The 15752-nt window shown below is 32.5% G+C and overlaps 2 protein-coding genes across 2 annotated transcripts in view; one reads left to right on the top strand and one right to left on the bottom strand.

Moving 5' to 3' along the window:
• The window catches only part of oys (lysophospholipid acyltransferase 6), a 312406-nt gene that overhangs the window by 206889 nt on the left and 89765 nt on the right, over positions 1-15752 (top strand). The gene's annotated exons all lie outside the window — the stretch shown is intronic.
• The window catches only part of LOC140441541 (uncharacterized), a 129942-nt gene continuing 121090 nt past the window's right edge, over positions 6901-15752 (bottom strand). Inside the window, exons 5-6 of the mRNA XM_072532327.1 lie at positions 9111-9289; positions 6901-7123 (exon numbers count right to left, since the gene is read on the bottom strand). Of these exons, the coding sequence (XP_072388428.1) occupies positions 7041-7123; positions 9111-9289 (262 nt within the window). The 3' untranslated portion in view covers positions 6901-7040. The remainder of the gene's footprint in view (positions 7124-9110; positions 9290-15752) is intronic.

Here is a 15752-nt window from a genome sequence, read left to right as displayed (position 1 = left end):
AAAAATCGTCTACACAGCTGTATAAATAGTTGGAAACACCTGAGTTGATAAAAAGGTACAGCATTGCTAAAGCAAGGGACAAGTCATCAAAGGACTTGACCCACTTGCGACAGATTAAGAGTGCGGATAAAAGAGTGTTAAAACCCGATGTTGAAATAAAGCAAAGATGGTATGAGTACTTTAGTAAGTTGGCAGACATGAGACTGACGATACGAGATCCCAAATGGGAATGTAATACCGGGGATAGCGAGAGATGAAGTTGTCGAGGCATTAAATAGGACAAAGAACGGTAAGGACCTAATGGAATACCTGTAAAGGTTTGAAAGGCTCTAGGAGAAAAGAGGTTGATATTTTGTGGCAAATAATGAGTAGGATATAGGAGGAAGAAAATATGCCGAATTCATGAAGACAGAGTGTAATGGTATCATTATATAAAGATAAAGGGGACATTTAGGTCTGTAAAAGACACCGATAGGAGAAGAACAGTTTGGGTTTATGCCAGGAAGTGGGACAAAGGATGCCTTGTTTGCGTTAAGACAGTTCATAGAGAAATACAGCTAGAAGAAAAGAGAGGTACATTTGATATTTATAGATCTTGAGAGGGCGTACGGAACAATTTCAAGACAAGAGCTCAGTAGATGTAAGAGAGAGAAATAGGTTTCTGGGAAGTACGTAAGGCTCGTGAAGGATATGTAGGAGGCAGCGTATATCAAAGCAAGGACTGCTGTCGGATTGACCGAAACTTTTCTCTCTGTTTTCTTTTTAATCTGCTGTTGGTTTTCATCAAGGCTCTTTACTGAGTGCTTATCTGTTTAATCTTGTTATGGATCTACTGACAGAGAAAGTAAGGGAGGTGTTCCTTGGTCAATGCTTTTGACTAGTGATAGTATAGTGTTAGTATTAGTATAGGAAAACTAACAAAATGTTGATTGAGAAATTGGAATATTGTAAAAGAGCTTTTGAAGAGGCAAGACTTAAAGTTAGCAGGTCGTAAACGGAGTATATGTGGTTAAGAGGAAGCGGAATAGTTAGGGACTTGCTTGGATAATTTGAGCCTGTACATGATTTTTTATATTAAAAATCAGCTTTATAGAAAAGAGGGCAGAGATATTAAATTTCATTAGTTTAAAAAGCGCCATTCAGCTAAGTAACCGGTTTCTTAGCTAAAAAGCTGATTCTGTAAGAAACTACGACATAATATAAATACTAACTTTAACCTTTAAATTTGCCAGTCTGTGTATATTTGCGGCCAAATTTTTGGATACTTGAAGTTTCCTTTAGGCTCTGCCACTCGATTCATTTACAGCGTTTCGCCGTAAGCTCTATTAGATGACCAAATAGAACATCATCGCAAAACTGCCTTGTTAACAGTGATTGAATATTGAATATTGAAAAGCCACAGTGTGAGATTTGGCGTAAAATCAATTTGGTTACTGATGAAGTAACAATCAATTTGTGTCCCCTTCTATAATTGAGTGAGGAAAAGGGAAGTTAATCTGATTTTAAAAGCTTATGATTGCGTGACCAAAGGGCACGCCCCTCGGGGATCACAAACATCTGATTAAAAAGTTATTAGAAGCTCCAACTCTCGATGTGGGTTATTGCGAGATATTGGAATTAACGGTAATTGGAGATGTTACTCTATTAGGAATTAGAGTAAACAATTTTAACGAAGTTTTCGTCAAACTTTAATCGATCAATTTTTTAAGTTTTTTTTTTTTGAATATTTAACTAGTTGTAATTTTTAGAATTATATTTTAAATATTAAATGGGATTATTAAATTCTTATGTGTTTTTTTATTATATGTTTGTGTAAGGTAATAATAATAATAATAATAATAAATTGCCTTTATTTAGTCTGTAAAAATTTACAAACACGAGATACATGAGGCGAAGTCTAGTTAGAGCTACTCCACTTAACCTCAAGTTTACAAAGTTAGTTTGAAATAAGTAGAAAATGAAAAAAGTGATTTATAATTTGACATAAATAATAATACAATATTGAAATGATAAAAATAGTAATATGGCTACTAGAAAAATAATATAAAGAAAATAATTTGTGACGTTTTCTGATAAATGATATGAATGATAAATAAAAGCAAAAATATCTAATGGTAACAATAACGACAACAATGTACTATATAATAATAATAACGTTACTGCGATTGTAGTAAAAATTTCTTATAATGCCGCTTTATGAAATCAAGAGATTTACCTCTTAAATTTATTGTTAAACTATTAAACACTAAAACAGCATTGTAAGTAAATGATCGCTGGAAAATAGCTGGTCTATATCTTGGCAGCATAAGACTATGAGGATATCTTAGATCCAGATTATGAGCATCTCCACGAAATACTAATTTGTTCCTTAAATAAATAGGATTTGACGACGAAATAATTCGATATATCAATAAGGCGAGGTGATATTTGTATAAATTATCTATGGGTAACCATCGAAGTTCTTTTATTTTGCATGATACACGATCATATTTTCTTATGCCAAAGACAAATCTGCAACAATTATTTTGACTTTTTTGCAACCTTAATTTCGTAAGTTGATCTAAGCAAAGATAAAATACCAAGAGCCCATAATCAAAAATTGACATTACCATAGTTTCACAAAGTAACTTACGCAATTTAAAGTTTAAAATGCCTTTTGCTTCTATACAGTTGACGCATAACTAAATAGCACTTTTTTACTAAAAGGGTGACATGCTCTTGAAAACTTAACGTACAGTCATATATGACTCCTAAGTTTCTGCAACTATTAACATTTTTTAGAGGTTCATTTTTTATAATTAGTTTTAAGTTATCCTGAACAGTGGCTTTATAATTTTTTGAACAATGTAACAAATAATTACATTTTTTAGCATTTAGTTTAAGATTATGTCTAGTGGAATAAGTACAAATAGATTCCAAATCCTGATTTATTTTTTGTGACGCTTGATTTACAGAGTTAGGTTCAAAAGAGAAGTACAGTTGTGTGTCGTCTGCAAATGAGTGCAATTTCAAATTATTTAAAGATTTATACAGGTCGAAAATATATATTGAAAAAAGAAGAGGACCAAGAACCGAACCTTAAGGCATCCCTGAAGTGACAGATGCAAATTATGATGAATTGTTATCGATTATGACCTTTTGATAACGATTTACCAAATAAAATTTGAAAAACTGTAAGGAGGTATCATCAAATCCAAAATATTTCAATTTAGCACACAAAAGAGCGCGATCAATAATGTCGAAGGCTTTAGAAAAACTAAGCAAGATGACCGGGTTGCTTTTCCTTCATCAAATGATCAAAGTATATGATCTGTTAAGTCGAGAAGCAGGGTGGTTGTACTAAACTCTTTTCTAAAGCCTGATTGTATATACGTAACTACATTTCTTCTAAAAATATAATCGTATATCTGTTTATAGATAACCTTTCTAAAATTAATGATTGATGAATCATTAAGTGATTCAGGTTTATTTGATTTGGGCAGTGGTTTTACCAAAGAGTATTTCCAAGAGTCCGGAAAATAACCTACCTCCAAACAACAATTTATAATGTGCGTAATATAAAGAGCAGTAATAGAAAGGGAGAGTTGTAGCATCTTTGCAGAAATATTATCCCATCCAACTGCTTCCGATTTTAACCCTAATATTACTGATTTAATTTCATCAATAGTGGCCATTTTAAACGAACAAATATTATCTGGGTTGAAAATATTTGACTGATACCATTGGGTTGTCTCAGGACAACAATTTACAGGACTAAAGACAGATGTAAAATAATTATTTATATATTTATTTATATTTTATATGTATTAAGCTCCTGAGGGATCTCTATAACTGGTTTATTTACAATTTTAAATAACCTCATAGCTTTTCAAAGATCTTTTTTATTCGAAGAAGCAGACCAGATACAGATAATTTAAATAACCATTCTTCTACAAGCTTTCGTAAAATTCAAGAAGGTACTGACTTGTTCAGAGTTCGATCTTCAACTGAGACTAAGGTTTACTAAGTGCTACGTGTGGTCAGTGCTGCTATATGGCGTAGAGGGCTGGACACTCAAAACGAGGGATATAAACAGATTAGAAGCTTTCGAAATGTGGCTCTATAGCCGTATCCTAAAAATACCATGCACAGCGAAAATCACAAATATAGATGTCCTTAAAAGAATAAACCAAGAACGCCAACTTTTCGAAACCATCAAGAAAAGGAAAACGGCGTATATAGGTCACATCATGCGAAATGAAAAATACCAGTTCCTCCAACTTATAATCGAGGGTAAAATTGAAGGCAAGAGAGGAATGGGACGCAAGAAAATGTCCTGGCTCCGAAACATAAGGCAATGGGCAGGGATTAACGACATACAATCTCTGATACATATTGCAAGAAATAGAGAATTAATGGAAAATGTGATCGCTAACATCCATTAGTGGATTTGCATCTGAAGAAGAAGATTCTTCTACAGACGGACAGCGTTAGTAACTGCGTTTCGAAGATCTTTATAATAACTATAGTCTAAGATGTTTTTAGTTTTCTTATATTTGGTTAAAGCAGTATTACCAGCGTCCTCTCCGGACGCTGGTACTCACGTGAGGCATGGTTATGTGTTGCCTAAAGTTAAATCTAATAAAGTATTAAACATCACTCACTTTTAAACAACAACATGTACATTTTTTGGTAACTTTAATTTTTTGTAAAGGGTTGTACCCTAATATTTTGGTGGCTCAGGCATGTTAACCTTCTTTTTAAACTGATGATGGAATTATTATTCCGAAAACGTTTGTGTTTTTTGATGTAGTCCTTTTAAGGGTATTTTAAATATACCTAAATACAAAGATTTAAACTTCTTTTTCAAAAGAGTGTTTCTCTAACATCTCGGCCAACCTTCTGACTGCAGCCCTAATAAACTTGTGGTTTTGTATATATATATATATATATATATATATATATATATATATACATATATATATATACATATATATATATATACATATATATATATATATATGTATATATATATATATATATATATATATATATATATATATATATATTGTTATGATTCATTTTATCAGCCAAAGATAAAATTAAAATTACTAAATAGACCGTCTAAATAAATTTTCAAGATATCCTGGAGAGTTTGTTATGCTATGTAAAAATACAAAATAATATTGGATTGCTCTTAATATATTTCAAAGTATAAAATATAATAATTCAAAATATTTCAACTGATAAACTATAAAAGATATTTCGAAGAAATGAAAGTCCATTATCTTTGGATTGCCTGTAGTAAACAAAATTTAAAGATATGCATAAATTATTTTCTTTGTAAAATATATTTAAGTGAACGTAGTAAAATAATAGAACAATGAAAGTGGATTTTCCAAATAGACTTGTACGCCGATATGGAGAATAAGACAATAGAATCGAAATATTTAAAATGTATAATTCTCCATTAGTTTTTAAGAATTTGTAGAAACGATTAGCATGTTAATAGTTTTTAGGAAATTTATAATTGTAGGTAAAATTGTTTGTTTGTTATCTAAATGGTAGATGGAGATACGTATGACGAGCTTTGATTGGAGGAGATTAAAAAAGGTGGGATAGCTATGTAGGAATGAGAGTTTAGCTAGATTTTTGGGGGAGAAAAGATAATCAGTTGTTTTACAAGGGTGCAAGGCGAACAGTCGTTGTTCTTTGGCAATTCCCAAGTGATAGTAAGCATTAGAAGTGAATGTTTGTGAGTTTTCGTGGACTAAGTGTATCCTGACGGAAGCTGATCCAGTAAAATATTGTAGGTCATACTTTTCTACTTATTCCAAGAGTCACTGTTCAGGCCGGAACGAGAGATTCAGTTTATCGAGAGGAGAAGAGGCTAGCATCTTTTGAACGCTACGTGCATCTGAAGGAGATCATTGAAGACGAGAGGCTCGCAATAATTTTTTCCGGCCGAAATGATCATAACACTTTATTGATACCGATTCGACCACGGGAAGTTTAATGAATTTGTCCTCCTATGCCATATATTTGGCCATTTAATTTAATAAAGCGATAGCGGCTTTCGCTAAAAGATTTTATCTTTTACACATTTCGCATAGCGCAAAGGATACAGAAAACGATATTATGATATCGTTTTCGTTCACGGCCGCCAAAGCAGGTGGCGCCTTTGTAAGCTAACTACTGTTGTAGTGAAGTTTTGGGAGACATTCGTTGGACTTTCCGAGTTTGAATTTGTATCAGTCCAAGTATCTGATGAGGCTGGGATTCGAGCACGGGAAGTTTAACGAATTTGTCCTCCTAGGCCATATATTTGGCCATTTAATATATATATATATATATATATATATATATATATATATATATATATATATATATATATATATATATATGCTGGAGACGAATGCTGAGAATACCATGGGTGGCCCGAAGAACAAATGAATCCATACTGGACCAGCTAAACATAAAGAAAAGACTAAGAACACAAATATCAGAACAAATAATAAGCTATTTTGGACATGTCCTTCGAAGAAATGGTCTTGAAAAACTTACCATCCAGGGAAAAGTAGAAGGCAAAAGAAATAGAGGTAGATCTCCCACACGATACACGGACCATATTGTTGCTACCATTGGCGCTCCATTGTCAGAATGTGCTAGAATGGCAGAAGATAGAAAAACGTGGAGGAACAATGGGAAATTTAGTTAATAGCTTCATGATATCACGATACCTGCATCAGGTTAACGACTAAGAAGAAGAAGATATATATATATATATATATATATATATATATATATATATATATATATATATATATATATATATATATATATATATAAACTAAGCATACAAAACGATAAAACAAGGGATACTTTTAAAATACAGGGAGTAAAAAAAGGTAATTTTGTCAAAGTAAATAAATAAATTTTATTATTTTTAATATTTTACATTTACAATTTTTTTAAAAATAAACCGGTTAAAGTAGATATGTACTCGTATACGATAAAACTGTATTTAAATACAAAATGCGCCACAAAAAATTACTTTTTGTTTAAACAATAAACACCAATAGAAGAATGAGATTTAGCAAATGAACAGCGTAACGTCTGATGTCCGCACTGGCAATAGCTGCATCTGAAAAAAAGTTTTAGTGTATTTTTGTAAAATATGCACTTTTAAAGTGAAGCAGTTTATCAGAATTATTTCTTTTTCCTACATGTAGCATTTTTTATCGAAATTATCAGCACAGGCAGCAAAGAGCTGCTGTTAAGCAGCTAGGGTAGAAGAGCAAAAATACGAGCAGTTTGGACAGAAGAAGTTAATAAAAATTAAAGCGGAGGCTAGCTATTCTGGCAGGACCAGTATTGAACAATTGACTTCTTTTTAATACAGTGATTCTTGGTCTCATCTAGATTCCCTAGTAGAGTTTCTTAGCTGATTGTTCTTGTAACTTTCTGTGAAAGTGATCTTTTCTTTGGTACTAGTTTCATCACTAGTTTCATCACGCTCAGCTTGGTAACTGGTTACGCAACATCCATTCTTCGAGGTAATAAATAATTTAAATCATCATTAGGTAACGATAGTTGGTTATTTCTATAGGTCTTATAATTAAAAATATAATGTTTTAGATGATTTTATTTTTAATTTAATAAATACGAGAAATAAATATATACCGATGGCCAAAAAAAATGCAACACCTCGAAGGGTGAATATTTTTAAGTACCACACATGTATATAATCAAAAACCTTTCTACCATATAGAGGTATAAGTTACAATATACTTTTTAGCAAATTTTTATTCATTCTATGCGTTTTCGTGTCCATGCCACTCGTTTTCTCTCCAATATCTTCCCGATTATTTCATCCAAGTCTGTCTTGGTCTTCTCCTTTTTTTGTTTTTTAATATTTTTGCGTTTCACACTCTTCTCACTGGTACGATATCCGACATCCGGAGTAAATAACACTACCAACTCAGCTGTCTTTCTTCTATAAGCTCCATTTTTCTATTTTTCCATATTTTATTTTTTTTTAGTAATGTTCATTCTCTATTTTAACCTATGCTTTTTATAATTTCTGTTGTTATTCTAAACAAATTTGCAACGTCATTTTCGTCAAAACATTAATGAGTGGCTCCTCCTTGATTTCCTATGTTGTTCGAAAACATCTTATCCTTATGCGTCCATCAGAGCCACCCAAACAAAACCTTTACACTCAGTTACTCTAATGGGCATTGATCGAATTTAGATGTACATATCATATTGCGGAATACCCATCCAGATTCCACTTATGGCATGCTACCATATTCCTCGCATGTTCGATGGGTGTCAAATCAGCTGATCTTGATGGCCGCTCCAAAGTCTCTATATCAGATTCTTGTATAAACTCCATTGTTTCACGAGCAATACGTGGTCTTGTGTGATCCCGTTAAGGTATTGTATTTGAGATAGTTTGTAGATAGTGATTTAAAAAGGAATTTGGTTTCAAAAATTAGTTTACGGATTTTAGTGATGTAAAACTTTGTACATAACATAACAACAGTACTTTACCCATATATCGTTAAGCTGTCAGAGTGCCGTTAATAAGAACTAGAGTTAATCTGGTTCCCAAACATATAGCTTAGTTGTCTTGCTGTATGATGTTTAACAGCTTAGTCTATATTTCTTCTTTCACTTCAAAAAAATCTTATCCTTATGCGATCATCAGACCCACCCAAACAAAACCTAGTTAGACAAAATTCCATTGGCCATGCCAGTTTTGCCGAGCAAGTAATTTTTGATTAACTGTTCTTTTTGAAACTACCCTTCTTGTAGTTACTACTAAATTATCTCTTACTTGATGTACACTGAATGAAAATACACGATTAAGTAAAGAGCAAGAGAAATTAGAAAGACATTGTTGCCTAACTAAGAATAGAGACGAAGAGAAGCTAAGAATATTAGAAAGGAAGATCCCCAGAAGAATAGTAATAGCTATAAATTAAATAGAAAAAAAGACTCATATAAAATCAATAATGATAATTAGCCACCATTATATTATTATCGTTGGTAGAAGAAGTTGCGTTAATTAAATAAAGTTCTGATAACTGAAACGATATAAAAACTTAAAACAAGATTATCATTACCAGGTATTTCTTCCTTTACTGTAAGTACACTCTTCTTCTGAGTCAAATAATTTGCTTCTGGAACCATAACCAGGCATTCAATTTCTGTTATATCTTCTTTTGCATAAAATACTGTTGTCACTTGTGCGTCATAAATATATTGGTTCGGTATTACTTCTATTTTCAAGCCAGTTAAGTCCCTGAAAATATAAAAGTAAACATTTTATACATGGAAATAAATCAAAATAACTAGTAATAAAAGTTAATTTTTTTACTTTTTTCACGCTGTAAATCGTTTTCTACAAATTAATAGACATAAAACTATGAAAACGTGATTTATAACCTATAAATGTAAAAAAATAAATTTGTAGTAGAAGGAGTTCAACTGTGAGTTTCTTAAAAGCTCCGGCTACATTGGGTCTGTTTTATATCGTCATCACTATCAAAAGAGTTCCTGAATCTCCACGAGGGAAGCTTCTTAAGATCACCTAAGGACACTAGAATTACAGATTTGGATCCCAGCAACAGTGTGAAGGAATCCTGGCTTGCAAGGATATCAGCCAGTTCATTTTTCTTTACTGTTTTCCCGGTACTCATGGATCTTATTAATATACTAGGCTGCTAAGGTTCTCTTATACTCCAAAACTAGCTGGATACTCTGAGGTTGTCAACTCAAAGTGAGGTGCGACTCTCTTCGGTACCGTAGTAAGCAATCACTGCTAGAGTCTGCAGTTAAGCCAACTGGGATTTGGTCCAGATCAGTCTAACCTGGGGCTACCACACAATGGTGGCGTAGCGTCCAGGTGTTATGCAACAGTCTGAATTTAAGATCCAAGATTCATTTATCACTATTCTAAGAGTACCGGAATCTCCGTAAGAGAAACTTTTTAAGATCACCCTGGCTAGTACTGAAGATCACTACAATTACAGATTCGGCTCCCAGCAGCAGCATTGACGAGTCCCGGCTTGCAAGAATATAAGCTAGTTCATTTTACTCTATACTCATATAAAGTTGACCTTATTAGTACTAAGTTGCTGAGGTTCTTTGATATTCCAAAACTATCTGGGTAGTCTGGGGTTGTGAACTTAAAGTTAAAGACGATTCTGTTCTGTACCATAGACAACAACCACTGCTTGATACTGGAGCTGTACCAACTGGGTTTTGGTCAAGATCAGTTTAACCGGGGTCTACCTCAGTTTGAATCTAAATTCACTTGGAGTAATTTAAAGTAATCTGAGACTTTCCTCTATATAAAGGCACAGCAGAATTCAAATAGCGGTAGAACTCACGGACAGCGGGCAGAGGGTGCGAAGAATCCCCAGATTGTAGGAGGCTACCAAGAACGACGAACGCTACACATAATTACGTATAACGTAAGAAACTTATTTGAGGATGAAGAAATGACAGAACTAGAGGAAGAACTCAAACATGTGAAATGGGATATTATAGGAATTAGCGAAGTCAAAAAGAGAGGTGAAGATCAGGTCAAACTAAAATCAGGCAATACATTCCACTGTGAGGGGGAAACAGAATCGACAACTGGAGGAATAGGTTTATTGGTACACAAAAAATTACAGAAAAATATACAGAGCATTGACTGCATTTCCCCAAGAGTTATGTATATAAATCCAAGACTAAATAAGAGATACAATCTGAAAATATTCCAGGTATACGCCCCCATCAGCGATTACGAAGATTAAATTGCTGAATCCTTCTATGAGGAAATCGAAAGAGCAAAAAAGCAGGAACCGGCTCATTACAATCTGATAATGGGAGATTTTAACAGGAAACTCGGAAGGAAAAAGGACGAACAAGAAGTGGCAATCGGAGATTTTGGAATCGGAGTAAAAAACGAAAAGAAGAAACGAAACGAAAGAGGCGAAATGCTTACCATTTTTCTACTGCCACACAAACTGTATGCAATGAACACCTTTTTTAAGAAGAAACAGAATAGAAAATGGACGTACCCTAGTCCAAACAGAAGAACTAACAGCGAATATGATTATATAATAACAGACTTAAAGCAATTTATTTAAGATGTCACTGTACTCAATAAACTATCAGTAGGAAGCGACCACAGACCAGTAAGAGCTAGAGTAATAATAAACCTACAGAAAGAAAGAGCAAATATGATAAACAGTTGCAAACGCATAGTTTGGAATTTACCAAATCAGCCAGAAGCATGCATAAAAAATATAGCCGAAACTTTACAGAGTAATAATCCCAAACCTCTAAGTATCGACGATCACAATAAATTAATAACAGACTCCGTTAGAAATGCACAACTCAAATTTTGCAAGACAAATGACACTAAAAGTGAAAAGATTAGCAAAGATACAAAAGCTCTCATAGAAATACGATGAAACCTAAGCGAGAACGAAAAGGGAAACAAAGAAGAATATAGAAAACTAAATAAAAGAAAAGATGTAAAAAGATATAATACTAATGTAATTACTCAAACAGTAAAAGAGAACAAAGGTTTAAAGATAATGAAAAGAAAACTCACACAAAGTAAAAAAAATATATAGAAGCTGAGGATAAAGACGGAAAGGCAACAACAGATAAACAAAACATTCTGAAAATAACCAGAAAGTTTTATAAAGACCTCTATACCAGCCAAAGACCACAAGATAATTTCCCGACACGAGTAAAACTCTCATAAATCAGGGATCGGAAATACTTTTACCCATTACTAACCGGTTGTGACACTGCGAAATCACCGAATGTTTGACGGTATAAGCAAACCCCCACTTACTGACCAACGGCTTCGGGCGGATGAGTTGGTAAGTGGAAGGGCACTCTTTTGTCCTGAGATTGAGAAATCGATCTCAAAGGCAGATGAACCAATGTAACAGTCGTTACTTTTATTACAATTTGTATTTAAATAATAAACAATTTATATGAAAATAATTTCAGAGATGTATTATGGGTTGCCTAACTTTAAGTGTTCAGTTGCCCATTAAGTGTGTATTGTTAATAATTTAAGTTGTCACTCTGTTCTAATTTGGTACCATTGCGGACAAGAGAAATGACAGGAGACTAGGGGAAGTGGAAAAATGGCTCTTCTTGGTTAATTAACAGTGAATTAAAAATCACTTTTGATCGAGAGTTTGGAGTGGTACACAACGGTGGCAGTTAGCGAAAGAAAATCCAATTAATGCATAGAATTTCCTTCACTTCAAGAAGTTAAATATTCTAAGTATACCATAACGATTTAATTGACGGTGTTTTCGCAAACTCGGGAGGTGAAGTGAGATTTCTAGCACGGAATTGATTAGCTATCTGGTAAATAATAATTTTTTATATTATAAACATTAGAGTATTTTATCTATATCCTATTATTCAGATTCATTATTTCATATTTTAATATAGTATTTTGTCCAAGGCCATTATATTTTTACTCTATGTGAAGCAAGGTCACGCTACATCCGATTGGATGGGTTTTTTTATCTACCATAATTATCTTTTTGCTCCGGTTTCTTATGCTGAAAGAAACTTTCCTCACTTCTTCTTTGATTCCTTTTTTTTATCAATGTTGAGATTAGAAGTAACGGGGAATTGTTTTCAGCCACCTACCATGGAATTATAAATTTCCCTCAGAACATCAGAGGGAGAGTACCACTTCAACTCTATTAGAATCAGGGTCATTGGGACAAGACAGGGAGTATTGTCTACTCCACCCTCATTTTTTCTCCAGCCTGCACCTAGAGGTAGGGCAGGACAGTCATCATCGAACTAAGCCAATTAGCACCAGCTCCGTGCTAATTTCGGACCTCAAGGAGGACTTCGCTGGGACACCGAAGCCATTCGGGAGTATCCTTCCAGACAACTGTTTCACCTAGGAGGACAGTTGGTTTTTTATTCAGAACTATATATATATATCTTGTTTCACTAGTTATAGTTTTTTTATAACATATATATATATTAATTAATATAACTCCCCTTGGTGTAAGGTATCGGTAAGTTTGAGCTCAAATTCTACCCAGAGATTATCTTCCATTGTTTTTTGTATTAACCATTTATTTCTTTATTAACTTTAATTATTTCATTATTAACTTTAATTATTTCATTATTTGTCTACTTAACTAATTTTTTATATTTCATCTTGCGTTATTAACTCCGGTTATTATCCCTTCAGGATAATATACCGTTTCAATTGTTTAATTTGGCTTGTTCCCATTTATATATATTATTTTGTTTGTATGTGCATTTAGAGTTGTTTAACAATATTGTTGGTCATATTGTAGGTAAGTTTGATATATTTACTTGGCTATACGTTCTTCCAACGTTAGCATTATTTTTTGTTTAAGGTTGTTTTTTAACCTAGATGTAGGTTGTACACTCTATATCAGAGTTATTCTGTGTAGTTTTCAACTTTTTATTATAGTTGTTTTCAACATTTCTTTTTTTTTAAAATATTATATTGTGAAATTTTCATATACTTTTTGGTAACTTAGAGATTGTCAGAATCTAAGAAGTTATATTTAATAAACTTGAATTTGTTTTGCATATAATTTTTTATTAATATTTCCTTACCTTTTTACATTTACAGCATTTTTGTTTATTAAGTCAACTTTAATTAATATTAGCAGTATACGATACCTGGAAGAGTGACTGTTACTCTTTTTAGAGTATTATCCCTCTTCTGGCGCCCTCAATTTGTTTTCTTTGTTAATTTTCATTATATATATTCATTTTTCATATCTTCTTTTCTATCCATCATACATATTTTCCTGATTTACTGTCGTTAAAAGGCATGCAAATTGGCCGTATCCATCCTTGAGTTTCTAGTGGTCATTCTCTTGCCTACATTGCTAGCCTAGCCACATTCCGTTCAATATTTTTTTTTCATACTTCTTTACTTAATTGTTATCTATTTTATCCCATATATATAGACCACTCTTCTTATACCTCTCTCCTCCTACACACCCCAGTATTTTGTTACATTGGCGCCCAACGCGGTGCCTTTTCCAAGTTTTTGGTTTTAAGACAGTAGCTTTTAGCTGATTTCTTTTTTTTCTTACTTGAGTCTTTGTATTTTTGCTTTTTCTTTTTTTTACTCATATTATTGCTGATTTATTCTATCTTTAAATTTTTTATTAATACTAAACAGGTATACTTATACTGCTGTATTGATTTATTAGTTCTATTTATTAGATTTATTAGTTATTAATATTTTGAGACCTCAGTGATAGGTTATAGTAGTACAACTTACATTCTAGGTTGAATTTTGTATTTTTATTGAGAACTTATATTTACTTACTTACCTACACATACTTATATCGTATATTATATAAACTTTTATTCCTACAGCCAACAGTACTATACTTATAGGTACTATTAATTGTTGCATATATATTAATATTTGGTTTAGAATAGTTATAATTTACATATAACTAGAAATTATTTTGAGTATTCTAGTAAGATAACTAAGGTATTTATTTGATTATATATATATATATATATATATATATATATATATATTATTTTTGCTGGCTATTTTGATCTTGGTGGTGTGTTGCTAATAACTTGGCCACATTTTTTTTCACAAATCAGTCCCGAAATTAACTACTAATCATGAAACGTTGAATCCGCCTGTTTTAAGTGATCACAGATGGTCAACTACCAATTCTTCTTTACCCAGTAGAGTTAAACACAATTCTAATGATTACAGTAGTGAAATAGTTCCATTATCAGTATCAACTTTTAGGTTTGTTGATGATGATGATATGTCTATGGTTGTACCATATAATATTTATAACCAATCAAATACTTTAGATTTGCGATTCTTTGTTGGCGATAGAGTTTTAAAGAGAAACTTTGTAAAATCAAGTAAAGGTGATGCTATTTCGGCAAAATTTTGCCAGAAATACATTCCGTGTACGGTTGTAAGGGTAATATCTCCTTTGGTATATGAATTAAGGGATAATTCGTCCAACAAACGAATTGGTCAATTTCATGTAAAGGATTTACTGCCTGATAACACCATCGACGAGGTTAGTTCTTCATCCTCAGAAGAAGACTAACTTAACACTTTCGTTTAAGCTAATCTCTTTCTCTGTTTGTCTTTAGCTTATTTTGATTATATTTTGCATTTTGGTCTAAGATTTTCTTAATCACCAGATAACGTAGGTACACCGCTATTTTTTGTATCTTTTGGCATTGGTTAATGACTTCTATAACTTATTAGATAATTAGTATGTATGACTTATCCATTTTTTTTTGTATTATCAATGATGCACTTTATAATGAATTAATATTCTTAAGTACTAATCTTCCCAGGAGAATTACTCCTTTTAACCTCATATGATACGAGGGTTGTTTAGTATATATTTACATATTTAGATTTATACTTATAGTTAATCCTATTACTGATAAGGAACTATGGAACTATGTTGTTACACTACTGGATCATATATTGTGTGTTATATCTTTGATATTTGATTCCTTAGTATTTGTTTTGATATATTTGTTCAATATTTGCCAATTTGGAAAGATGTTGTGATTTTTTTTTATCTTTGGTCTGCTTTATTCTCACTTGTCACGAAAATCTTAAATACTCTACAATAATTTATGTCCTGATTCCATATACAGGATGGTTCTGGAATTAGTTTCGAATTTTGAAGTAGGTAAGGATGACCGGTGTCCTTCTTATTTCTTCT

Source organism: Diabrotica undecimpunctata, chromosome 5 (genome assembly GCF_040954645.1).
Source record: "Diabrotica undecimpunctata isolate CICGRU chromosome 5, icDiaUnde3, whole genome shotgun sequence".
In the NCBI taxonomy this organism is placed as follows: domain Eukaryota; kingdom Metazoa; phylum Arthropoda; class Insecta; order Coleoptera; family Chrysomelidae; genus Diabrotica; species Diabrotica undecimpunctata.
Note: the sequence above shows the minus strand (reverse complement) of the source record. Positions and strands in the feature narration are given on the sequence as shown.